At 50.8% G+C, this 25,305-nt stretch overlaps 2 protein-coding genes across 2 annotated transcripts in view; both read left to right on the forward strand.

Annotated features, from left to right (window-relative positions):
- Positions 1 to 25,305, forward strand: part of Stk24 (serine/threonine kinase 24) — a 102,210-nt gene that overhangs the window by 75,656 nt on the left and 1,249 nt on the right. The window contains exons 3-10 of the mRNA XM_045145977.1: positions 9,589 to 9,645; positions 13,147 to 13,255; positions 13,439 to 13,596; positions 18,120 to 18,305; positions 20,716 to 20,861; positions 22,410 to 22,533; positions 22,991 to 23,059; positions 24,854 to 24,990. Coding sequence (XP_045001912.1) covers positions 9,589 to 9,645; positions 13,147 to 13,255; positions 13,439 to 13,596; positions 18,120 to 18,305; positions 20,716 to 20,861; positions 22,410 to 22,533; positions 22,991 to 23,059; positions 24,854 to 24,990 — 986 coding nt within the window. The remainder of the gene's footprint in view (positions 1 to 9,588; positions 9,646 to 13,146; positions 13,256 to 13,438; positions 13,597 to 18,119; positions 18,306 to 20,715; positions 20,862 to 22,409; positions 22,534 to 22,990; positions 23,060 to 24,853; positions 24,991 to 25,305) is intronic.
- Positions 385 to 894, forward strand: LOC105944406 (translationally-controlled tumor protein-like). The gene has a single exon (XM_045145978.1). It carries the CDS (start codon positions 478 to 480, stop codon positions 892 to 894), a length of 417 nt encoding a protein of 138 aa, XP_045001913.1. The 5' UTR covers positions 385 to 477.

The raw sequence follows: 25,305 nt of genomic DNA on the forward strand, positions 1-25,305 counted from the left end.
CAGGGAGCGTGCCACCCATTGGGTGAGGCACACGAGAGATTCCAGCATCCACAAGATGCGGAGCGGTGTGGGAGCCTTTGAGGTCAGGGAAGGAGAGAAAGGGTCACAGACCCGTCTCTGGACAGCGCACCCCCCCTCCTGAGGTCACACAGTGAGAACAAACTCTGGGGGCGCCGCTTGTGTGCTGGGCACCCCCCACTCTGTCTTCAGCAGCACCCTCCCAAGTGTGTGCTGCCTAGGTCCCCGGTGCACCACGGAGGCTGGGGACTTGTCTGCCGTGGTGGATGGTGACAGAGCTGGTGACATCCTCTGGGCAAAAGTCATCCTTTAGCTTTGCTGCTCCGGCTGCACCGCCGCCGTCTCCCTCCAGCTGTCACGATCGTCTACCGGGACCTCATCAGCCACGATGAGCTGTTCTCCGACATCTACAAGATCCGGGAGATCGCCGACGGCCTGTGCCTGGAGGTGGAGGGCAAGATGGTCAGTAGGAGAGAGGGTGACATCGGTGACTCGCTCATCGGTGGAAATGCCTCCGCTGAAGGCCCGGAGGGCGAAGGTACTGAAAGTACAGTAGTCACCGGTGTTGACATTGTCATGAGCCATCACCTTCAGGAAACCAGCTTCACAAACGAGGCCGACAAGAAGTACATCACAGATTACATGAAATCACTCAAAGGCAAACTTGAAGAACAGAAACCAGAAAGAGTAAAGCCTTTAATGACAGGGGCTGCTGAGCAAATCAAGCATGTTCTTGCTAATTTCAACAACTACCAGTGTTTTGTTGGTGAAAATAGGAATCCAGATGGCATGGTTGCTCTCCTGGACTACCGTGAGGATGGTGTAACTCCTTTCATGATTTTCTTTAAGGATGGCTTAGAAATGGAAAAATGCTAACACATCCGCAGTCATTGTGATCTATTGCCTGACGTCGCCGCCGGCTTCTGCTTGCCATCCTTAAAACACCAGGACTAGAAACAATGGGACTGATGTCATCTTGACCTTTTATTTTGACTGACTTATTTGGAGTAGAGGCATTTTATTTTAAGGGGAAAAAAACATGTCATGTAGGTTGTCTAAAAATAAAGTGCATTTAGGGCTGGAGAGATGGCTTAGCGGTTAAGCGCTTGCCTGTGAAGCCTAAGGACCCCGGTTCGAGGCTCGGTTCCCCAGGTCCCACGTTAGCCAGATGCACAAGGGTGCGCACGCGTCTGGAGTTCGTTTGCAGAGGCTGGAAGCCCTGGTGCGCCCATTCTCTCTCTCTCCCTCTATCTGTCTTTCTCTCTGTATATCTGTCGCTCTCAAGTTAATAAATAAAAAAAAAAATAAAAATAAATTAAAGTGCATTTAAACTCAAAAAAAGGGCATCTTTTAAGCAGAATCTATGTTCTTTAGGAAGTCCGCAACCCTGGGCTGTGCCAGTAAAATCTACTGCACTGGTCCTATGTCTTTGCCTGTGTGTTTTGCTATAGGTGATGAATTTGCAGGCTGCTTGCGCACAGGGCAGACACAAAGCTTCGGGCTTGAAAGCTCGTTTGCTAACTGTGGGAAAGCTGCTCTTGCTTGTCCTTCCAGAAAAGTTTTTTAAAGAAAAAAAAAAAAAAAACCCACCTTGAACTACCTATGGTCTTTCATGCATGGAATGTAGCTGTCTCCGTTTCCAGGGCAGTCATAATGAGGTGCATGGTAAGCACCCCTAATCCCCACATTTGGAAATCTGAGCTGCTCCAAAATCTGAAATGTGCCATGCATGGTGGCGCACACCTGTAATCCCAGCACTCGGGAGGCAGAGGTAGGAGGATCGCCGTGAGTTCGAGCCCACCCTGAGACTACATAGTGAATTCCAGGTCAGCCTGAGCTAGAGTGAGACCCTGCCTCAAAATAACAACAACAACAAAAAAAACCAAAATCTGAAATGTATGTTGACATCGTCAACAGGAAGTCACAAGTGCACAGCTACATGTGTGAAATTCTGATGGCTGAAGTCACAATGCAGACACACTCAAATTGTTATATGAGGGCTGGAGAGATGGCTTCGTGATTAAGCCAAAGGACCCAGGTTCAATTCCCCAGGACCCACACATAAGTCAGGTCCACATGGTGGTACATGTGTCTAGAGTTTGCAGTGGCTGGAGGCCCTGGTGTGCCGTTTCTCTTCCTCCCTCCCTCCTTCTCTCTCTCTCTCTCTCTCTCAAATAAATAAAAATTATAAAAAGTTATATGAAACCACCCAGAGTAAAGGGGGACCTGTGACTGGAGTTTCTAGTGTCAAACACCTGGCTCCTTGACGGGCTTATAAGTAAGCTCAGCTTCACTATCTGCTCCCCATATGCCAACCAAAGAGAGCAGAGATAGTGAAAAGAGGATCAGTGAGCCCCAAGTCCATCTTTAAGGTTTAAACTGAGGCTGAGGTATGCCTAAGAAAGTAAGCCGCCCTGGTCAAGATGTTGCCCTGCCCATCATTGACCCATCCCTGTGTCTCCCACAGAGTGTGCCCTGTAACTGCATGACTCTTCCCAGAGACCAGCGCCTCCTTTGCTGGCACCTGGGCTTCAGCCTCCACCACCGCCCCCCCCCCCCCCCGGCATGGGGGTCCCGGGGACATTCCACTTCTTTTATTTATTTATTTTGATTTTTCCGAGGTAGGGTCTCACTCTACCCCAGGCTGACTTGGAATTCACTATGTAGTCTCAGGATGGTCTTGAACTCACGGCGATCCTCCTACCTCTGCCTCCTGAGTGCTAGGATTTAAAAGCGTGTGCCACCATGCCCAGCAAATGTCACTTCTTTAGGGTTGATTGCTTGAGTATTCCGATAGCATGAAGTGTCGCTCTCTGATACGTTCTCTTCTTCCTGGACAGTTAAGAGACACAGACTGAAGGCACGGGCGTCAGGCTTTATCCTGCCTTTAGCTGCCCCGTGGGCCTGAGCGAGGAGTCCGTGCTTTCTGGCAGAAGCAGCCAAGTGCCCATAATATTCGGACTTCAGACTGATGGGTGTGTGTGTCTGCACATACAGCTAAGCCCATAAAATGGAACAGTAGCAAAAATGAACACAGTATCTGTAATCTCAGCACCCGGGAGGCTGAGGTGGGAGGAGCTGGACTTTGAGGCCAGCCTGGGCTGCACAGCAAAACCTTGCTTTAAAACACCAGGCCGCAGCAACAAAACCCCTAATAGCAATAAAAGCATGACTCCGCTGTTCTAACAGTGGAAGGGAGCACCCCGGGTGTTCATGGAGGCTGTGCATTGAGACAGTCTCCTGCAGTCGCTGGCTGACATCTGTTAAAATTCTGATGGTTTCTCCAGTCATTTCTAATGCATAATGATAAATACAGAAAGACAGTAGACTGACCCTTGGCTGTGATTGCAAAAGAATGAAGCACCGTTATGTCATTAGGGCCCTGGGCTGCTTATGACAAAAGGAAACTCAGGCCTCATAGACGTCTAGGAATGCTTTCTTAAAAAGTTTAATTGAGCTGGGCGTGGTGGCGCACGCCTTTAATCCCAGCACTCAGGAGGCAGAGGTAGGAGGATCGCCGTGAGTTCGAGGCCACCCTGAGACTCCATAGTGAATTCCAGGTCAGCCTGGGCTAGAGTGAGACCCTACCTTGGGGGAAAAAACAGGGGGAGGGAAAAGGAAAAGGAGACCCTACCTGGGGGAAAAAAAGAAAAAGAATTTGAGCACCCATGGATTTCGATCTTGGAACAGATCCAGGATACCGAAGGGCAGGTATATATATCTTTCCAGTGGCTCTCGTTTGAAGGCCGTTGGTAGTAGAAGTGATGATAGGATTCGGGTGTCATGGCAGGGGGAAAGTTCAGGGACCTCTGGTGCTGGTGTGAGCGTGGATCAGTTCTGTTTGTGGGGTGCAGAACCCAGGGCTATGCCGTTGCGCGGCTCAGATTAGGTGTGTGCACCAGAGGAATCTTAGTTCGGCTCCTCTGTCTCTCTTTCTCGACAGCGCTCACGCTTAGCCAGCGTCTCAATAGGACTGAAGCCAGCAGTTGGGTTTTAGTTTGGGAATCTTTCTGGCCAGGTATGGGGTTGGGGGACGGGCATAGCAAAGCAGAACCCATAACCTTGGCCTTGGGGAGACCAGGAGAGGCTGAGAGTCCCCATGAGCCTAGAGAGATTGTGGTAGCAGAACAGACAGCTCATGAGTAGCAGAGTCATTGGCGGGAGTGGAATCCCCCAAATTTATGAACCCCAAATTTGAGTTCTGTCCTAACTTTAACAAAGAATTGATAAAGGCCAACTCAAGAAAGATAAATTATTAAGTTTATTTGTGGAGAAATTATAAATTAGGCTTATTTAAGGGAGATTGGGATCTAAGGCAGGAAGGCTGGAGCAGTCATAAACACGTGGGAAGTAGGAAACATGGGAAATCGAGGTTGTTAAGGAAAGACTGGAGTATAGAATTTAGGAGCTTGTTGGGTAGGGAGATTCAGAAGGAACAGCATCTGCCTTGTGCTTTCCCCATGGAAGAAAGTTTAAAGAGCAAATGGTGGTGACGTAAGGAAAAATACCAGACAGAAAACATCAAAGTTGAGAGCAAGAACTTCAGAGGAGAACTGAGTAGTGAAGAGAGTTACACTCACGGTTACCTCGCGTTTAAGGAAACTCCACAGGTTGCAGGTCCGGGGTTGGTGAGAGCCCCACGTGGTCGATCTAGAGTGTGAGGGAAATGCACACGAGGTAGATTGAGAGACCAGAGGAGAATCATGCACGTAATCAAAGTGAGAAGTTACCCCAAAGTATAAAGCAGAGGCAAGCAGAAAAGTTCCCTCAGACCACCACCACCCCCAGCCAGGCTGAGTGAGGCAGGAGCGAGACTCACGTGTGTCCTGGCGGAGATGAGAGCCTTTCTGTGCAAGGGGAAGACCCGATTGGTTTGGTTAGAGGGCACACTCCAGAGCCAGCCCACTTGGGCTGTCTAGGTATAGGGTAGGGGCCACCATAGATCAGTCTCAATCAGACACCAGCCAGTTCCATTTCTGCCAAGAGTTCTGCTCTTGTGCCAGGGCGCGGCGGCATGTGGGTGCCATCTGCTTGTTCTCTCTGGGTCTCAATCTCTTAATTAAAACTGCCTAAAAGAAGCTGGCTTCCTCCTGTCCTCCTTCAGGAGGTAGGTGTCTGCAGGTGGCAACATGAGTCTTGTGCCATCAGGCAGAATGAGTGGGCATGGGCTCTGTGTGGTCACCCCTCTTGGACTTTCTGCTGATTTGAAGGGATCCCCCTTCCTGCTTTCCGTGGTTGGTACCTCTGGGGTATTGGGGACTGGCGAGAGAAGGTCTTTACCCTGTGTGCCAGGGTGACTGAGGAGCTACAGAGGTCGCTCACTCAGGAAGTTGTCCAGGCAGTTGAGACCAGAGTGGCCCTTTCCATGATGCCCACCGTTGGTGCTGCTGGCACTGGGATCACATACACACTGGTCACAAGACCATGCCACGGTCTTTAAGAAGTAGTGACCTGAGGGCCGGAACGAGAGCTCAGTGGGCAAAACGCTTGCCTTAAAAGCATGAGGACCTGAGTTTGAGGCTGAATACCCGTATAGCAGCTGCTGGGCGTGGTGGCACCCACCTGTCATCCCAGCTCAGGGGAGGCCGAGACAGGTGCATCCCTAGGACCCCCAGGCCACCCTAGTTGGTGAGCTCCGGGCCTATGAGAGGTTGTCTCCAAGAGGCAGATGGTTTCTCTTGCCCACCACGAAAGAAGTGAGCGAACAGGTGATAGTGACCCAAATAATAAGACCTCAGTGCCCTCTGGTCTGGTGGGCCTGGGTGGGTAGTCTTTCGCCCAGTATGTCTGGACCAAGAAGGAGCTGGGCAGAGACGGGTAGGGCTGGTCCTTATGTCACCCATCGCCCTCCCTAGGAAGGAGCCCGTAGGCGTGTCTGAGGGGCTGGACTTTGGCCTTTGAGCAGAAAGTCCAGATGAGTGTAGGTTTCTAGGGCGGGCCTTCCTTTCCTTGATAGGACATTCTCTCTTGGTCCTCGGTTTAGGGTGCGGCTTTGAAACGTCAGATGGGCCAGGGTACAGTCACTGGGCCTTGCTGGTTCAGGAAGCAGTGTGTTGATGCCCAGCAGAAGCCTGCCACCCAGCTGTCATTGCACTAGGGAGGCAGGGGCAGGAGGGGCATTCCCTCCTTACCCAAAGCTTATCTTGCTGATAGCAGACTTCGTGCTCAGAAAAGAAATGGGCCGGGCAGTGAGTCAAACAAGAACCCCTGAGGGAGGGAGAATAGAAGTGAAAGTTCTGAGGTCGGTCAGAGAGAAACAGCGCAGAGTCCCAGGTCCTCACGGGGATAGTTCATTTCTCCCTGTCAGCCCGAGGTACTCTTGGAATGCAGAGAGGAGGTGAGCGAAGGGGACGGAGGTGTGTAAGCAGGAGTGTCAGGAAGTGAGAGTGGGCATGCTTTATTCTTTGTTAGAGGCATTGCTCTTTTTAATATTTTTTTTAAAATAAATTAAATTATTTTTTTCTCAATTTTTATTAACATTTTCCATGATTATAAAAAATATCCCATGGTAATACCCCCCCTACTTTCCCCTTTGAAATTCCATTCTCCATCATATCCCCTCCCCATCTCAATCAGTCTCTCTTTTATTTTGGTGTCATGATCTTTTCCCCTATTATGAGGGTCTTGTGTAGGTAGTGTCAGGCACTGTGAGGTCATGGATATCCAGGCCATTTTGTGTCTAGAGGGAGCACATTGTAAGGAGTCCTACCCTTCCTTTGGCTCTTACATTCTTTCTGCCACCTCTTCCACAATAGACCCTGAGCCTTGGAAGGTGTGATCGAGATGTTACTCAGTACTCCAGTCATTTCTTTCCAGCACCATGATACCTTCTGAGTCGTCCCAAGGTCACTGCCATCTGAAAAGAGAGGATTCTCTACCCAAAGTGAGAGTAGCATTAATATAAGGGTATGAATATTAAGAGAAGTGCCTACTGGGCAGTTTGATAAGCATAGTATATACATTTATCCAGACAGCAGGAGATGTTACACCCTTTTTAAATTTTTTGAAAAAATATTTTATTATTATTTGAGAGAGAGAAAAAAATGGGTGCGCCAGGGCATCTGGCCGCTGCAGACAATCTCCAGATGTCTGCGCCACCTTGTATATCTGACTATTGTGGGTCCTGGGTCCTTTGGGGTTTTTGCATGCCAGCACCTTAACCACTGAGCCACCTCTCCGGTCCAAGGCATTGTTCTTTTGAGACGGAGACTCATACTGTATCCTAGGCTGGCCTGGCATTCACTGTGTAGCTCAAAGTGGCCTTGAACTCACGGCAGTCCTGCTGCCTCAGCCTCCCGAGTGCTCAAATTATGGGCATGAGTCACCATGCCTGCGAGAGAGAATTCCTCTTTTTACACAATTTTTTAAAGGTCAGTTTACAAAGTAATGTGCTTCACTGTGGTGCACACACAGGTGCATGTCCACCCACCCACCATTATACACTGTCCTTACTCATTTATCTCCCCTACTGAAGTTTTCTGGAAGTCAGAACCCTTAGCAGCCTTTAAAATATATATATTGAAGAGAGAGAGAAAGGAGGAGGGGAGAGAGAGAGAAAATAGGCATGCCAGGACCTCCAGCCACTACAAACGAACTCCAGGTGCATGTACCGCCTTGTGCATCTGGCCTATATGGGTCCTGGGGAATTGAACCGAGGTACTTAGGCTTTGCAGGCAAGCACCTTAACTGCTAAGCCATCTCTCCAGCCCCCCTAGCAGCCTTGTCAAAGCAGATACCCATGAGGGTTAGATGACTACTGAATGAATACCTTGTTTGTGTCTGTCACCTAGATCCAAACACATCGGTGTCTCTCCCCAGCTAGCCGGAATTCAACTTCATTATATTAGCAATACAGCACATTAAAAGTTTCCAGAAAGTATTCGGTGAACATTAAAAGTCAGACTGTTCATTTGGACTGTTTTTTTTTTTTTTTCTTTTGGTTTTTCGAGGTAGGGTCTCACTCTGGTCCAGGCTGACCTGGAATTAACTCTGTAGTCTCAGGGTGGCCTTGAACTCATGGCGATCCTCCTACCTCTGCCTCCCGAGTGCTGGGATTAAAGGCGTGTGCCACCACACCCGGCTTTTTGTTGTTATTTTTATTCATTTATTTGAGAGCAACAGAGAAAGAGGGAGAGAGAGAGAGAGAGAAAATGGGCGTGCCAAGGCCTCCAGCCACTGCAAACAAACTCCAGATGCATGCACCCTCTTGTGCATCTGGCTAACGTGGGTCCTGGGGAATCGAGCCTCGAACCGGGGTCCTTAGGCTTCACAGGCAAGCGCTTAACCGCTAAGCCGCTAAGCCATCTCTCCAGTCCTGTTCATTTGGACTGTTTTAGGATTAACCTGAGAGCAGAATTTGGTTTAAAATTTCAAGGGAATTCTTTCACCGGTCAGTGTCTCCCTAGTGGGAGTATAGAGTCCACGTCGAGTACTGGGGACCACAGCTCACACGTCTGCACCCCACAGTCCCCAACACTTCAGTTGTTGCTATGTGGAAAATACAGAGAGCCTTTCCTGGTTCCAGCCCACAGGCGGGGTCCTGGGGGCCAGGGAAAGGTGCTTTGCTTGACGTGTAACACATGGGGAGTGAGCGCCAGGCGGATGGATGGTAGTGCGTCCAAGTTAGAGAGAGGAAAGGCCGGTCGATGCCCTTGATGCAAACAAAAAGCAAAAGCCTTGAAATAGGGACACATTGCAAAGAAGCCCACCCTTCTCTGTGTGGTGAGAGTCGGGCCTGGAGGGATGTCCGAGCCCCTGAAAGGGCCCTTTTGTCTTTTCTTTTTCCTTTTCCCAGTAAATAGTAGAAAGTAGTAAGTAAATTTAAATAGCTTGCTCCTTGTATCTGTAGGAGTTGGGTTCTTGGGCCAAGCCTTTAGGGTACCCACACCTGCAGGTGCACAAAGTCGTGAGGGCTGAAGAGCTGCTTCTAGACAGATTGTGGAAGGAACCTTTGAGGCAGGGCTGACGGGTCGCAGGTCAGGTTGGGTCACATTTCTGAAGGGGGGCGGAGTTGAGCAACTTTTGGTGGCATTGGGAACAGGCTGCCTTGTCCATAGGGGTGACCTGACGCTGCTCCGAGCTGCAGGCAGAAGTGGGGGGCCATGCTCTGTCCCAGCCTTTGCACTCTCGTGTGTTTACACGATGGGTCTTGGCTCGTCTTCAGGCTCCCAAACAGGGCTGGGTGTGAGGCCAGCCTTGGAAATGGTTGACAAATGGAAATCCAGGGGGAGCTGGGGATAGAGGTCAGTGGTAGAATGCTTCCCTCGCAGCCCTTGTGAGATCTGGATGATCAGCATCAAGAACAAAACACGGAGGTGCCCCCAGTCCCACGTGTGTCCTCACAGGTCCAGGACACACTCGTGCGACGAGCCTGCAGCGGGGACCCCCGGCCAGCCCCCCGCGGCTGCTCAGCTGAGGAGCGCTCACGTGCGCAGCCGTCATTTACACACTGCACTTTCCTGGCTGGTGTGTTTATGAAACTTGGAGGTCCATGATAATAAAATATTTCAGCTACTTCAAATAACTCGGCTAGTTCTGCTTTAAAACTAATTCCCTCTTCTGTTTGTGCAGGACACGAAATTGTGGATAATAATGGAATATCTTGGTGGCGGCTCTGCGCTGGATCTGGTACGTATGGGTGTGTAATGGGCTTTCCAGCCTTTTCTCAGCCTTGGTTTGAAAAAAATAATTCTGGATCCATCTCATTTCCTTCTTTTTTTTTTTTTTGTTTGTTTTTGTTTATTTATTTCAAAGTGATGGACAGAGAGAGATAAAGAGGCAGAGAGAGAGAGAGAAAATGGGCGCATCAGGGTCTCTGGCCACTGCAAACGAACTCCAGACACGTGCGCCCCCTCGTGCATCTGGCTAACGTGGGTCCTGGGAAATCGAGCCTTGAACCAGGGTCCTTAGGCCTCACAGGCAAGCGCTTAACTGCTAAGCCATCTCTCCAGTCCCATTTCCTTCTTTTTTTTAATGTGTACCTTCGAGGTAGGTTTTCACTCTATCTCAGGCTGACCTGGAATCCACTGTAGTCTCAGGTTGGCCTCAAACTTACGGCGATCCTCCTCCTTCGTGTGCCAACACGCCCGGCTCCTCATGTGTTTTTGTTTCTTATATATTACTTAAAATTAAAGGAGGTCTGCTTTTGATAACTTATTATTGTTGCTTCATCATAATCCAGTAATTAATTCCTAGAGGCCATGAAGACGTTGTCTGAAATTATCTTACCTAAGGATGACAGTTTAGTAGATTGTTTTTCAGAATAAATTTATTTGGTTTTGTAGAATTGGTTAAAGCCACCACAGTTTCTAGTTCAGGTGGTGTCAGCTCCCCACTTAAGCTCAACTATCTCACTTTCATCTCTCGAGTCAGAGAGGCAGGGACAATCATCGAGAGGTGGTGTCAGGTGGGTGCTGGAGCATGGTCAGGCAGGAAGTGGTCCACATGGTCACCCCTGCCCCTTGGCAGCATGCACAATTGGGATGGAGCAGGCCCGGCCCAGAGCTGTCCTCCTCTGGAACGGCCCTCTCTTGCCTTTCCTGGTTCCAGCCCACAGGCGGGGTTCTGGGGGCCAGGGAAAGGTGCTTTGCTTGACCTGTAACACATGGCTTTGGGGAGCCCTACAGGGCTCAAAATATCCATGTCCAGCACTGCTCATCTACTAATTTAGAGAGTTGCATGCTGTTATAAACAAAAAAAAAAAAAAAAGGTCAAGCCAGGTGTGGTGGCGCACACCTTTAATCCCAGCACTCGGGAGGAAGAGGTAGGAGGATCGCCCATGAGTTCGAGGCCATCCTGAGACTCCATAGTGAATTCCAGGTCAGTCTTGGCTAGAGTGAGACCCTACCTTGAAACCCCTTACCTCCCCCCATGCCCCCCAAAAATGGTCAAGCTGGGCGTGGTGGCGCACGCCTTTAATCCCAGCACTCGGGAGGCAGAGGGAGGAGAATCACCATGAGTTCGAGGCCACCCTGAGACTCCATAGTGAATTCCAGGTCAGCCTGAGCTAGAGTGAGATCCTCCTTGGAAAAACAAACAAGGAAGAGAAAGGAAGGAAGGAGGGTGCTCATGTGAGGACAGTGTCCTGGTCAGAATTGGCCGTCGTTCCCGGCAGGCCAGTGGACATGGGTGGTTTTACTTCCTATGAGCAAATGCTCGCCTGTGTTCTATAGAGAGAAAGTGACCCCATGTGTCCTCCTACGAGACAAGCCAGACCTATGAGTGTTAGGAGAGGCAGCCCTGAGAAAGGCCCCTGACCTTGGCCACTGTGGTCTAGACCAGCGTGGGCCCGTGAGACAAACCAGAGGTATGAGTTGGGTGGCAAATGTAAGTGCCTGGATTATAGGAGTAAACCACTGTACCAAGTGACACATTTGCCTTTAAAATTCACCCATTGGCTGAGGTGTTGAGCGTGGCTTACAGTGGCATCTTGCCACAGGACCATGCAGAGAAAAAACTAGCCCTCTCCAACAGTGTTAGGCCTTTGGAGAGAGGTAGGTGGTTTTACTGGTAGAATTTATGTAAAAACGTCTTTACAATTGATGGAAGACATACGGAACGAACTGCGCTTCATCCTAGTGTTAACTTTTAAACAGGAACATGCCCATGCGACATTTCTTTATGTCTTTGAAAATTTTTTTTGGTTATTTTTATTTATTTATTTGAGAGTGACAGACAAGAGAGGCAGGCAGGCAGATAGAGAATGGGTGCTCCAGGGCCTCCAGCCACTGCAAATGAACTCCAGATGCATGCGCCTCCTTGTGCATCTGGCTTATGTGGGTCCTGGGGAATGGAGCCCTCGAACCAGGGCCCTTAAGCTTCACAGGCAAGAGCTTAACTGCTAAGCCATCTCCAGCCCTTCTTTATGTCTTTAGATAAAAATTAATACTAAGGAGTTGATTATAATAATTCCTTTGCGTTTCTCAGGATAAAACTTCCAGAAGCAATTCCTCATTATGGATAGTAAATAATTCTTTTAAAAATATTTATTTATTTTATAAGTAGGTACTGGGGAATCGAATTTTGGTCCTTAGGCTTTGCAGGCAAGCCTTCTTTCCAGCTTCATACATAATTATATATATATATAATATAACATTATAAAGCCTCAGGAGTTGAACTCTCTCAGCCAGAGGGGGAGCTTCCTAAGGCAGAGTTCTTTCTTACACTTGGCCTTTAAGGACAGGGCTGGGCCTTCTGGAAAGGGGACCATATGCATGCACTGTGGTTTCTGGGCTTTTTGTTCCCTGGATTGTGCTTGCCTTCCTGTGCCCCGCCCTGGCACGGGCAGAGACGGTGCGACCCTGAGAGGCCGGCTTGCAGCTGTACCTATAGTCCTCAGGGGCCTTTTCATTGCCCCACTCACCCACACCAGTCTTGCTTCATTTAGAAAAGTCATTTCTTCCATTCCTATTTCTCCTTTTCCTTTGAGGTAGGGTCTCACTCTAGCCCAGGCTGACCTCGAATTCACGGCAATCCTCCTGCTTCTGCCTCACGAGTGCCGGGATTAAGGGCATGCTGGCGATTGACCCCCATGGTCTCAAACATGTTCTGCCACTGAGCTGTGTCTCCAGCCAGGCAAAACCCAGGGTATTTTCTGTAGTCCACCCCACCCCCCAGGATCCTTTAATAGTGTTGCAGTCCGGTTCACATTGCTGGTAGAAATCACCCAACCAAGAGCAGCTTCTGGGGAAAAGAGATTTATTTTGGCTTACAGGCTCGAGGGGAAGCTCCACGTTGGCAGGGGAAAACGATGGCATGAGCAGAGGGTGGACATCAACCCCTGGCCAACATAAGGTGAACCTAGCAACAGGAGAGTATGCCAAACACTGGCATGGGGAAACTGGCCACAAAGCCCACAAGCTGGCCCCCAACAATACACTCCCTCCAGGAGGCATCAGTCCCCAAATATCCATCAGCTGGGGAGCTAGCATTCACAACACTTAAGTTTATGGGGGACCCCCGAATCAAACCACCACAAATAGGTTTTAATTATTTAGGCAAAATACATGCTTTAAGTGAAGACGCTTTTTAATTTTACTTATTCTTGTCCATTTAGCACGGATATTGTCTCTTAAACACTATAAAATAATCACTGAAATGGCTAATGATCTTTTTTTTTTTTTTTAATAGTTAGAACCTGGTCCTTTAGATGAAACTCAGATTGCTACCATCTTAAGAGAAATCCTGAAAGGACTTGATTACCTCCATTCAGAGAAGAAAATCCATAGAGATATTAAAGGTAAGAAGCTTAGGGACAGCTGAGGTGGCCGAACCGTGGCACTTCTGTGCTCAGGGGAAGGTGTCCTGTCCCCTCTGTTGGCCTGGGGTTGGTCGGCTGGTGGTGGAGGTGGTGGTGATGGTGGTGGGGGGTGGGTGATGAGAAGTGGGGGGCTGACGCCGGGCTGCCTCGGGTGTATTGCAGCCGCCAACGTTCTGCTCTCGGAGCACGGAGAGGTGAAGCTGGCTGACTTCGGAGTGGCCGGCCAGCTGACGGATACCCAGATAAAGAGGAACACCTTTGTGGGCACCCCGTTCTGGATGGCACCCGAGGTCATTAAGCAGTCAGCCTACGACTCGAAGGTAAGAGCCAGTGCTTGGCGGGTCCAGCTGGATCTCCGTTTGGTCCTTCAGCCTCGCGACTGTCCTAGCTGGTGCCATCAGTTGATCTCCTCCATCTCCTCCCGCGTCACTGGACACCTTGTCCATCCAGCCACAGTGGTGGACTTTTACCTTACTGTACGTGTGTTGGATTCGGCGGGAAACGTGCAGGAGAGGGCAGGAGGGCTGTGCTGTGTGGATGGGCACAGGTGGGCCTCTGAGACCTAATGCAGGCTTGTGGGCATGCGGGGGAGGGTGGAGGCCCGGGCAAAGGACCTGGCTTTAGTTGTTAGGTGGGATCCGTGTACCCAGAGGCTCCTCCACACAGGATGACCCACACCCTTTGTTCCAGCAGCTTCTCCTTGGCAGGATCTGTTTGCTAGGGTTTTTTGTTTGTTTGTTTGTTTGATATGCCTTGTCTATAGATGTAAAATGCTAGCAAACTATATTTTCTGAGTTTTCTCAGTCTATTGTGAGTAGTCTGTGCACAGTAAAAGATCATGATTCACAAAGCTCTGGCTGTTTGGAGCCCCAAACTTCTTAACTCATTGAACATTGTGCTTTTAATTTCTCTCTCTCTTCTCTCTTTTGAGGTAGCATCTTACTCTAGCCTAGTCTGACCTGATATTCTCTATGTAGTCTCAGGGTGGCCTCAAACTCACAGTGATCCTCCTATCTCTGCCTCCCAAGTGCTGGGATTAAAGGTGTACACCAACACTCCCAGCTAATTTCTTTTTAAATTAATTTTTTTTTTTTTTTAAGATAGTCACTACGTAGCCCAGCTGGCAAATTGGCTTCCTGAGTGCTGGGATTATGGGTGTGTGTCACATGCCCGAATCATGTCTTTTTTGTTAAATGGAAATTTTCTCAGCGTGTAGCCTTGTTTAATCATGCATGCAGTATAGGGTAACTTTCCTTTGGGGGCCTCGGGCCATCATTGCAAGACATCCGCATTACAGTGTGTCCACGTGGCTGAAGGTACCGGTGGTCCTGGTTCTGGCTTGGGAGATGGACCTGGCTGCCCTACTGGGAAATTGTGGTCGTGGCCAAGACTTCAGCTGGCACTTGACATCCACTGAGTTGCGCTCACTGGGCAGCCTGTCCTGCTTTTCTTGTTTCCTGTTCATTGATGTCTTTGCCTTATAGGTGATGTCACCTCAGAATTTGGCAGGAAGATAGGTTTTGCATCCGTTCTTCATTGACGAAAGTTCAAGGCTAGTTCTCAGTAGGGGAGACAAGATTCCGAGTTTTTTTTTCTTAAGTATTTTATTTTAATTTATTTGATAGCGAGAGAGTGAGAATGGGCATGCCAGGGTCTTCAGCTACTGCAAACAAACTCCATATGCATATGTGCCACCTTGTTCATCTGACTTACATGGGTCCTAAGGAATCGAACCTGGGTCCTTTGGCTTTGTAGACAGGCGCCTTAACTGTTAAGCCATCTCCCCAGCCTAGAATCCAAGTTCTTAAGTAACTTGATTACACCACCCTGACCATTCTCCTGTTGGTCTTTGTAGTAAGTTAGCTGGCCAGCCACAGCCCTGTGAGACTTGGGCTCAAGCCCACACCCAGTGCCCCACTGACCTCATGTGCCCCTGTCTCAGATCGCCACTCCTTTGTGTCTCCAGCACCGTGCCTGGCCGGCCCCAAACCTCCTCAACATCGGAAGTTTTGGCCAGACTCTTTCCTGGAGTTCTAGTCCCACAAAACCTCACACAGCCCCAGGGAACATGCGGTCTGTATCAGTTACTTACTACTGGGCTCACATACCTGGCCAGAGCCAACTCAGGAGGAAAGCGTATATTTTGGCTTATAGTTTGAGAGGAGAGTCCATCACGTGTGAAAAGCATGGCAGGATCAGGGCGCTGGCGTCCCATCATCACACTGGCAGGCAGAAGCAGAATAGCAAGATTGGACTATAAATCTTCAAGGCCCCCCCCCCCCCCCGCCCCCAGTGATTCACTTCCTCCAACAAAGCTCCACCTCTTAAAGGTTCCCCAACATTTCCAAACAATGCTGCCAGCTGGCGATCACGTGTGCAAACACGTCATTAAGCCTGTGGAGGACATGTCCCTTCAAACCACACTGTCTCACACTCATAGGAACGGACATTTGTTAGGGAGGAGGTAGCAGGAGAAACTCTCTCTTTGAACACTCTTTTACTCTGACTTGTCCAAAGTCTGTTCTTTCCATTGCTTGTCTGTGACCCAGTGACCCTTCCATGCAATCGCATAGAAATGAGCTGTGCGAAATGGATGTTCAGGTTTCCTGGCTGAGAATGTGAAGCGAGGACGAGGGAATGGCATCTTTGCACCAGCGTGCAGTGTCCCAGGAGCAAGTTAACGGCGAGGCCACTGGGGGTAATCCCAGCAGCTCCCGACCTCTGCACAGGGTCAGAGGGGACCTTTCTGCACTTGCTTCACGGCTGTCCCCCAGGCCGGGTGTGCCTGCTGGAGCCGCTGATGCTCTGGGGACCGGCTGCGGCTGCTGGGGCCACTCTAGCCTCCTGTCACTTGGACGCGTGAAGTGCCTGCGCGTCTCTGCTGCGGCGTGCGTGCATGCGCGCCTGTTTCCCCCGGTGCCCGCGCCACCTGCAGAGAGCTTCCTGCAGAGCTGTGGGCTGCTGTTCTGTTAGTTACCGGAGAGGCAGGGCGCGCCTTCTTTCACTGAGCCCAAGGGGGGTGGGTGCCCTGTTTTCTATAACTTGGGTCTGTGATCCCTGGTCATTTAAGCTCCCCAGTGTATTTACATCCACAGGACTCTATGCCATTCTCACTCCTTTAAAAAATTTTTTTTGTTTATTTTTATTTATTTATTTGAGAACAGAGAGAGAAAGAGAGAAAGAGAGAGAGAGAGAGAGAGAGAGAGAGAGAGAGAGGGGGAGAGAATGGGTGTGCCAGGCCATCCAAACAGTGCAAACGAACTCCAGACGTGTGCGCCCCCTTGTGCATCTGACTAACATGGGTCCTGGGGAACTGAGCCTTGAACTGGGGTCCTTAGGCTTCACAGGCAAGCGCTTAACCGCTAAGCCATCTCTCCAGCCCCATTCTCACTTCTTTTTTTTGGGGGGGGGCTTTCGAGGTAGGGCCTCACTCTAGCCCAGGCTGACCTGGAATTCACTATGGAGTCTCAGGGTGGCCTCGAACTCACAGCAATCCTCCTACCTCTGCCTCCCAAGTGCTGGGATTAAAGGCGTGTGCCACCACGCCTGGCTCCATTCTCACTTCTTAACGTAAGCCTAGTAGTCCTAAGTCCTGGCCGCCCATATGCCTTAGACACATTTGTTGTTATTAATACTTTGAAAATATTTTTATTTAAAATTTTTTTATCTGTTTGTTTGAGAGCGGCAGTGTGGAGACAATGAGCCTGCCAGGTCCTCTAGCTGCTGCGCATGAATGAACTCCAGATGCATGTGTCCTTATTGCATCTGGCTTATGTTTGTCCTGGGGAATGGAATTGAACCTGAGTCCTTTGGCTTTGCAGGCAAGTGCCTTAACCGCTCATCCATCTCTCCAGCCCTTCTTCGTCCTCTTGGTTGTAGAGTTGAGTAGGGTTCCTTCCAGAATTGTAATCCAGGGCTGGAGAGATGGCTTAGCGGTTAAGCGCTCGCCTGTGGGGCCTAAGGACCCCGGTTCGAGGCTCGATTCCCCAGGACCCACGTTAGCCAGATGCGTAAGGGGGCGCATGTGTCTGGAGTTCGTTTGCAGAGGCTGGAGGCCCTGGTGCGCCCATTCTCTCTCTATCTGCCTCTTTCTCTCTCTGTCTCTCTCAAATGAAATAAATTTTTAAAAAGTTAACAATAAAAAAAAAAAAAGAATTGTAATCTAGCTGGGCGTGGTGGGGCATGCCTTTAATCCCAGCACTGGGGAGGCAGAGGTAGAAGGATCGCCGTGAGTTCGAGGCCACCCTGAGACTCCATAGTGAATTCCATCCAGGTCAGCCTGAGCTAGAGTGAGACCCTACCTCAAAAAACCAAAAACAAACTTGTAATCCAGGCATGCATCTTACAAACATAACTTGGATTACATTGCATCTTAGACTTGCGCATGGCTCCCAAGTTCTGGGTTCTTCGGCAGCTCTGGGCAGGCCCTTTCGCATACCCATACTGAGGCCGAACTTAGCGCTGTTGCCTAATATCGCGGACCTTGACTGCACAGCTGGTATCTGAGCCCAAAGGTGCCTGCCTGCCAACCTCCACCTGTGCCTACTGCTGAAGGACACACTCACAAGCATACCCGCACGCCCTGGCTCTCCCTGTGTCCCTGCCTTCTGGGACCACTTCCGGCCCCTACCAAAGAGGTGGTCACTCAGCCGTGTCCAGCGTACAGGTGGGAAGATGTGTGCCGCTGTTGCAGGGACTGATGTTTTTTATAATCAGTTTTTTTATTTTAATGCCCTTTTTAGAATGTTACAGGTACATTGAAACATGTGCCCCCCCCCCCCCGCCAATGTTTGTTTGCATGTATTCTTGCTTCCAGTCTCTAAAGATGCTTTCGTCTTTGCAGGCAGACATTTGGTCTTTGGGCATAACAGCGATAGAACTGGCCAAAGGAGAGCCGCCCCACTCCGAGCTGCACCCCATGAAGGTTTTATTCCTCATTCCAAAGAACAACCCCCCCACGCTGGAAGGGAACTACAGCAAGCCCCTCAAGGAGTTCGTGGAAGCCTGTCTGAACAAGGAGCCCAGCTTTGTGAGTCCTGATGGGGGCCCCGCAGGGGTTGTGAGCTGCCCTCTGATCCCCTGCACCTTCCTTTTTCTAACCCATTTGAATTCCTTGGAATTGCAAACATGCTTTTATTGTCATTGGACTTGAGGGATTTTAGACTGCTGGCGTCTCACACCTCATTGAGCCTAAAGAATGCTCTTGCTAGTATTAAAGGTAGAACCCTGGAATTTGAATACTCACCGAGGAAACTCAGGCTATAAACTGGAAAGCTAGTTTAGTAATGGTAAAGGCCAGCCTGGAAAACATGGGAGGTTGCCTATGACATCAGTTTCAAGCTGTCACATGCTGGGAGAGGGGGACGAACAGAATAGAAACGAGGTGTCACCCCACTTCTTTCCCCCCCTGTTCTCCTCCTCCCTTTCTCTAGGTTCTATCTGCGGTGGCGAGGCCCAGAGCATTAACTGCTGCTTGGCTCTCTTCATTTTCCTTACGCCTGTAGGGCCTTTCTTGGAAAGTTGTCTGTGTTTTGGTGTGGTGTGCAGCACCCCGTGCCCTTTCTTCTCCCCGAATTTTCTGGCTTCCTGTGCTTCTTGCTGACCCTGAAGAGTATTGGTTGTGTTTCCTGCCCCCCCCCCCCCATGCTCTTACCTGAAAATGAATTTTCAGAGTATGGTTTCCTCACGCAGCGCCAGGTCTGGTTGGAGGTATTGACTGGGAAGGCAGCGTTGTCTCCGGGGGCTGTCGGCTGAGGTCAACAAGCCAGCATTTGGTTAATGCATCAGGTACCAGGCCGGACCAGCCAGGCCCTGAGTATTCGGTCACAAAGTTAGTTCTGGGCATAGCATAGCACACCAGCATCCAGGAAGCGATCCACGCATGTGGACACTTTGCCCTAAACCACGTCTGGCGCTGGTCTGTCCCCAGGGTGCTCCACTTTGCCTTCAGAGGAGAGGGATGCAGCGCAAAGTGTGTGTGCATTTGGGATATTCAGGGTGTTGGTCAGTGGACAGGGAGGGGGACCTGAGATCACCTGAGGTCTCAGAGGGTTGAGTCTGTGGAACATGCTATCTCTTACTAAAATATTGGTAGATTGGAGAGAGGGCTCTGTGGTTAAAGATGCCTGCAAAGCCTGATGGCCCAGGTTCCATTCCTCAGCACCCACATAAAGCCAGATGTACAAAATGGCACATGTGTCTGGAGTTTGTTTGCAGTGCAAGTGGCCCCTGTGTGCCCCTCCCCAATAAATAAATAAAATGTAATATTTTAAGAAGTTGGTGGGCTGGAGGGATTGGCTTAGTGGTTAAGGCTGTTGCCTACAAAGCCAAAGGACTCAGGTTTGATTCCCCAGGACCCACGTTAGCCAAATGCACAAGGGGGCGCATGCGTCTGGAGTTCATCTGCAGTGGCCGGAGGCCCTGGTGTGCCCATTCTTTCTTTCTCTTTCTCTCTCCCTCTCCCTCTCCCTTTTTCTTTGTCAAATAAAAATAACATATTTTTTTAAAATGGTGATTGAGAGCAGGTAGGACCGTGGTCTAACTGGTTGGCATCATTGTGTTTCTCCCAGCTGTCCCTGGCTGGGCCACTCTGGGTTCTGGGGAGTTTTGCTCCAGTAGCTGCGTTTGCTGTCCTTGACAGTGATACCGCTGGTTGGCGTTTGGCTGGAGCTGTGGCACTCCAGGATGGGGACAGGCATAGAGCTGCCTTTCTAAACTAGTAAAGCCAGCAACTCCAGGAAGCCAAGCAGGCCACTAGCATGCGAGGAACGGGTCTCTCTCTCCTGTCCACCTTCTTTTAGATAAGTCTTAAGTAGGTGAACTCATTTAATTACGTTATGGGGTATTAGCATCATTTTTTTGTTCATTTATTTATTTATTTATTTGAGAGTGACAGACACAGAGAGAAAGACAGGTAGAGGGAGAGAGAGAGAATGGGCGCGCCAGGGCCTCCAGCCTCTGCAAACGAACTCCAGATGCGTGCGCCCCCTTGTGCATCTGGCTAACGTGGGTCCTGGGGAACCGAGCCTCGAACCGGGGTCCTTAGGCTTCACAGGCAAGCGCTTAACCGCTAAGCCATCTCTCCAGCCCATATAGTAATTTTAATAGTAGCACAGAACACATTTGCTACCTGTCACTATCTGTCTTGAAGGATTGCGTCAAACTGAGAGAGGTAAGCTCCAGAGAGTTCCAGTGAAGTTGCTGTGGAGTGACTTGGGAGTACTCCATCTCTGGTTGAACAGGTCCTGGGAGAGTGTTGGGGACCCTGTTGGAAAGTCAGTGTGCCTCCGTGTGGCATCTTGGATTAAGCCTGAGGGATCAAGCCTGCGCTGGTCTGACTTGGGAGTCGGAAGTCTGTCCTTTCAGGTGGAATAGAGTACAATGTAGAACGAACTGTGGGCTTCCCCTCATAATATTTTGGATATGTATATATTTTCCAGAGACCCACCGCTAAGGAACTATTGAAGCACAAATTTATCATACGTAATGCAAAGAAAACATCCTACCTGACGGAGCTCATTGACAGGTACAAGCGGTGGAAGGCGGAGCAGAGCCATGATGACTCCAGCTCGGAGGACTCGGATGCGTAAGTTCCCCGCTGGTGCTCGCCGCCTGGCTCATTCTTTTTTTTTTTTTTTTAATATTATTTGTTTCAGACAGAGAGAGATAGAGAGAATGGGTGCATCAGGGCCTCCAGCCACTGCAGACGAACTCCAGATGCGTGCGCCACCTTGTGCATCTGGCTTATGTGGGTCCTGGGGAGTCAAACCAGAGTCCTTGGGCTTTGCAGGCAAATACCTTAACCACTCAGCCATTCCTGCAGCACTGATTCTTTTGTGGTCTTTCGAGGTAGGGTCTCATGCTAGTCCAGGCTGACCTGGAATTCACTCTGTATGCCCAGGGTGGCCTTGAACTCACGGCAATCCTCCTGCCTCTGCCTCCCGAGTGCTGGGATTAAAGGCGTGAGCCACCATGCCCGGCTTCCCAATTCTTTTAATTTAATATAATAATTCAATTTAATTGTGAGAGATAGAAGCACAGAGAGGAAGAGGGAGAATATGGGCATGCCGGGGCCTTCAACAAGTTCCTTTCAGCCACTGTAAACGAATGTGCCACCTTGTGCATCTGGCTTACTTGGGTACTGGGGAATCGAACCTGGGTCCTTTGGCTTCGCAGGCCGACGCCTTAACTACTAAGCCATCTCGCCAGCCCTGCTGGTTCTTTTCTCCAGCAGTGTGGGGGATTAAACTTAGTCCTCACACATGCTAGGCAGGTGTACGGAGCTGTCCCCAGCCCTCCTGTTTTTAGGCAGTCCATGTTGATGGCAAGTTTTGGGTTGAACACATGAGTCTGTGTGGAGTCCTTTAGCCCTCTGTTTTTGTGACTCCCTCATGTTGTAAAGACTCTGGAGTCAGGAGGATTACCATAAGTTCGAGGCCACCCTGAGTCTATATAGTGAATTCCAGGTCAGCCTGGAATGAGTGAGACCCTACTTGGAAAAAAAAAAGAAAGAAAAAAAAAAAGAACTTGTAGGATTTATTCTAATTTTTGGTGCCCCTTCCATTGGAGGTGAAGGAATAATGACATTGTTTAAAAAAATAATCTAAAAAACAAAGATGGAAGCAGTGAGTCAGAGCAGGCGTGGCCCTGGGGTGGGGGTCACTAGCTCACCCACACTAAGGTTCCAGCAGGCCAGGGCCTTGGGGGTCGCAATGGGGTCACAGGTAGTCTTTTGAGCTGGTGACAGGTGACCGTGGTGAGCGCAGTCATGGGAGAGCAGCAGCTGTGGCCGAGGCGGAGTGGGGCCCGAAGGGAAGCAAGGGGCACGTTTCTGGAAGGAGGCACATGGAGAGAAACTGAGACCCAGGGTAGGGCTGGCAGGGGAGGAGCAGATGGTTCCCTGGGAGAGATGTGGCCTCCGTGTGGAGGAGGTGCAATAGAGGAGGGTTGACTGCCGCCAAGGGATGAGTCCTTGGCTCTGTGATGTAGGAGGCAGTATGGTTTTGGGACATCGTAAAGAGATGGCCGGGGTGAGTGTCTGGTGGGGCAGGGGCACAGAGGGCTGGGTAGTGAGCGTAGAGCCCGGGCCCATGGCCTGGCCTGCATTAGTGGACTTGGGGTTTTGTGTGTCAAGGGAAACAGATGGCCAAGCGTCAGGAGGCAGCGACTCTGGGGACTGGATCTTCACCATCCGGGAGAAGGACCCCAAGAACCTGGAGAATGGAGCTTTGCAGCCCTCTGATTTGGACAGAAGCAAGGTAATTGCATTTGAATATCGCCTCGAAGCACAGTGGCGTCGTTTCTGGCAGGCATTGCAGACCAGTGGTCATCCCCATGCCTTCCCCCCCCCACCCCGCCCCCCGAGAGCCAGGTACGGTCTGAACGAGGTAGTGGACGGGAACCTGGCCCCTCAGGTGACGCTCAGTTCTTCCGGAGTTTTCTCAGGAAGTATGGCCCATAGTGTAGGGAGGGAACAGCCGAGCCTGGCCAGTCACAGAGCAGACTTCCTGGGTCCCCGCCGCACGGGTCTGGCGTGCTTGTAAACGCTATTGCTGAGATGCAGCCCGTAGGGAACGTTTCCACGGGGAGGCTGGAGAGCCAGCGCCGTGCGTGCATCAGTAGACGCGATCTGAAGTTGATTTCCAGTGTGAATGTTGTCTATTTCTGATGTTTTTTTTTTTTTTTTCTCCTTTCTTTCTTTTTTTTTCCCTCAAGATGAAAGACATCCCAAAGAGGCCTTTCTCTCAGTGTTTATCGACAATTATTTCTCCCCTGTTTGCAGAGGTGAGGTCCCCTGGCTGGCTTCTGGGGCCCCTTGAGAGGGGAGGAGGGGAAGGCAGGGAGCCCTGTTTCTCTGGGGCCGTTGGCAGCCAAGCTGTGGGCATTCGAACAGCTGGCAAGACTCGGGTGGCTGTTTTGTCACATCACCTTGGAAGAAGTGTGCCGTGTCAACAGTCTTCTGAGTTGGTCCACCATGGTGATTTCCAGCTCTGGTCACACATGCGCTTGGGTACAGCCTTGTCTCTGCCTCCAGCAAAGTCAGGGCAACTTGGGAAGCAGATTCTTACCTTGAAGGAGACCCTGAGTGTCCCAGAATCCTCCTTGTTCTTTGCTTGCGCTGCCATAGTTTTTGGTGACCCCTGTGCATGGTGCCTGAGCCTGCTTTACTGAGCAGAACTCTGTTCTGCCCAGGGGCAGCCCCCTGCCCCCTATATCAGTCCTCCTCTTGTGGCCGTGTGTCCTCATCACCTTCCTTGCTCAGGCTTCCTGGAGGGCAGCTGAGCCCTGTTCCCCCACCCCCTTCCGTTTTTGTGGTCATCCAGGTCTCTCCCCATCTTCCTGTAGCCGCTGCCTTCAAGGCTCTTGAGGTTGATGGTTCACAGGAGGGAAGCTCACACCTGTCCTGCTGGAGCCACAGTGCCCCCCCCCCCCTTCTCAGCCAAGCTCGGGCCACCCCCCTCAAGGCTTGTTGAGGGCTGGACAAGGACCAGGTGGCGGGAGGCTGTGGCTGGAGCGTTAGTGTCACCTGTAGCTCGTGCGCAGCTGGAGTAAGTGAGCGGGGTTCAGATGACCCCCCCCCCCCCAGTCTGGGAGTGTGCTTTCGGGTTTGCTGGTTGCTGGTCTGGTCTCCTCTCCGATAGGCTCAGGATGGTGGAGGTGGAGAGGGAGAAGCCGCACTGACGCCCTCATTTGTGGACTGTTCAGTTTCTACGGAGCCTCACTCGCCTCAAATGACCCTAGTGTCTTCTTTTTCTTTTTAAGCAGTTTAGTTTTATTTATTTGATAGGAGGGGGGACGAATGGGCGCACTAGGGCCTCCAGCCACTGCAAATGAACTCCAGATGTATGTGCCCCTTTGTGCATCTGGGGACTAGAACCTGGGTCCTTTGGCTTTGCAAGCAAACCATTAAGCCATCCCTCCAGCCCCCCCCCCCCCCACTTTTGCTTAATTATTTTTGTTTTTGTTTTTTGAGGTAGGATCTCACTCTAGCTCATGCTGACCTAGAATTCACTATGTAGTCTCTGGGTGGCCTCGAACCCACGGCGATCCTCCCACCTCTGGGATTAAAGGCGTGCGCCACCACACCCAGCGACCCTAGAGTTTTTGATAACCAAAAGATGAACTCCCAGGCGTCTTTCCCCAAGTATGTGCTTAGTTAGGGATTGTGGTTGGCACCCAGTGTTCAGGACGTTCCACATACGTTCTCATAGCTCAGACGTCACAAGGCAGTCAGCTTATCCCCTGCGCTGACGTTTGAGCACAGCCAGGAGGGAGATCGTAACGTGGGGGTCCCCCCTGCCATCACTCCTGCTTGCTCAGAGCGACGACCCCCTCCCGGTGGTGATGTGTGGAGCCCATCCAGTCCAACATAGCCCTGCGGAGAGAAGGCTGTCCCCAGGACCACCCCCCACCCTCACACTCCAGTCTGCTTTGAGACGTGGAAGCCTGGGTCACAGATGGGGAGGGAGGACACGGCTGACTGCCGATGACTCCGTCGGGGCTTGCAAATCTGTGCTGGGAAGCACTAGCCACACTCAAGGGCACGTGTGTCATGCCGCCCTCTGTGTGTGCTTTCAGCTGAAAGAGAAGAGCCAGACGTGTGGAGGGAACTTGGGGTCCATCGAAGAGCTCCGTGGCGCCATCTACCTGGCGGAAGAGGCCTGTCCCGGGATTTCTGACACCATGGTGGCCCAGCTTGTGCAGCGGCTGCAGAGGTATCTGCCACTGGGGGTTGTGCCGGGCTGGGGCTGAGGAGGGGACCCTGGGGCGCTGGTGTGGCCCCTTGGGTGCAGATGAGAAGCCCCTGCACGCTGGAGCTGAGCGGCCCTTTGCATGCCCCAATGTCGATCTGTTCCTGCGGTCCCCCACGTCGTAGATGGGCTTAATGCTCACCCTAGTTGGAGAAGGCTTGTACTGAATGGTAGGAACCAACTGTTAGGTGTGGAGTCGTCTGGAAAGGGCCACAGACTTGTGCATTTGTAGCTCTTACCACAGAACTATGGCCTCATTAGCAGAGAGACAGGGGACTG

This window comes from Jaculus jaculus, chromosome 3 (assembly GCF_020740685.1).
Source record: "Jaculus jaculus isolate mJacJac1 chromosome 3, mJacJac1.mat.Y.cur, whole genome shotgun sequence".
In the NCBI taxonomy this organism is placed as follows: domain Eukaryota; kingdom Metazoa; phylum Chordata; class Mammalia; order Rodentia; family Dipodidae; genus Jaculus; species Jaculus jaculus.